The sequence below is a fragment of the Cariama cristata genome, unplaced genomic scaffold (genome assembly GCF_000690535.1).
Source record: "Cariama cristata isolate BGI_N322 unplaced genomic scaffold, ASM69053v1 scaffold30127, whole genome shotgun sequence".
NCBI classification, from domain to species: domain Eukaryota; kingdom Metazoa; phylum Chordata; class Aves; order Cariamiformes; family Cariamidae; genus Cariama; species Cariama cristata.
In genome coordinates this window covers 4,790-5,110 of record NW_009627773.1, presented here as the reverse complement: position 1 = coordinate 5,110, position 321 = coordinate 4,790, and the positions used below count along the sequence as shown (strand labels likewise).

General features: G+C 65.7%; 1 protein-coding gene across 1 annotated transcript in view; it reads left to right on the top strand.

Annotated features, from left to right (window-relative positions):
- The window catches only part of TFEB (transcription factor EB), a gene marked incomplete at its 5' end in the record, with an annotated part of 3,405 nt that overhangs the window by 1,266 nt on the left and 1,818 nt on the right, over nucleotides 1–321 (top strand). The window contains one exon of the mRNA XM_009704552.1: nucleotides 148–204. Coding sequence (XP_009702854.1) covers nucleotides 148–204 — 57 coding nt within the window. The remainder of the gene's footprint in view (nucleotides 1–147; nucleotides 205–321) is intronic.

The following is a 321-nucleotide window of genomic DNA, read 5'->3' as shown; positions in this document are numbered from 1 at the left end:
GCCAAAGCTGGCCGGGGCTGCGCTGTCCCTGCAGGTGGGGAGGGCCGCTCGGGGGGGTGCCAGGGTGCTCTGAGACCAGCCCGGGATGCTCGTGGGGTGAGATGCGGCCTCGTCCCCTCTGGGTGATGTTGTGGGTCTCTGTTGCAGATGCTGAGAGCCGAGCCCTGGCGAAAGAGCGCCAGAAGAAAGACAATCACAACCTGAGTGAGTTTGGCGCTGGGTGCCCGCGGGTGGCATGGCTTTCCCTCTCCCACCCCTGCAGCCCTTTCCCCCTCACTCTTCATCCTCGTTCCCCCTCTCTCTGAGCTGGGTCCCCCTTCC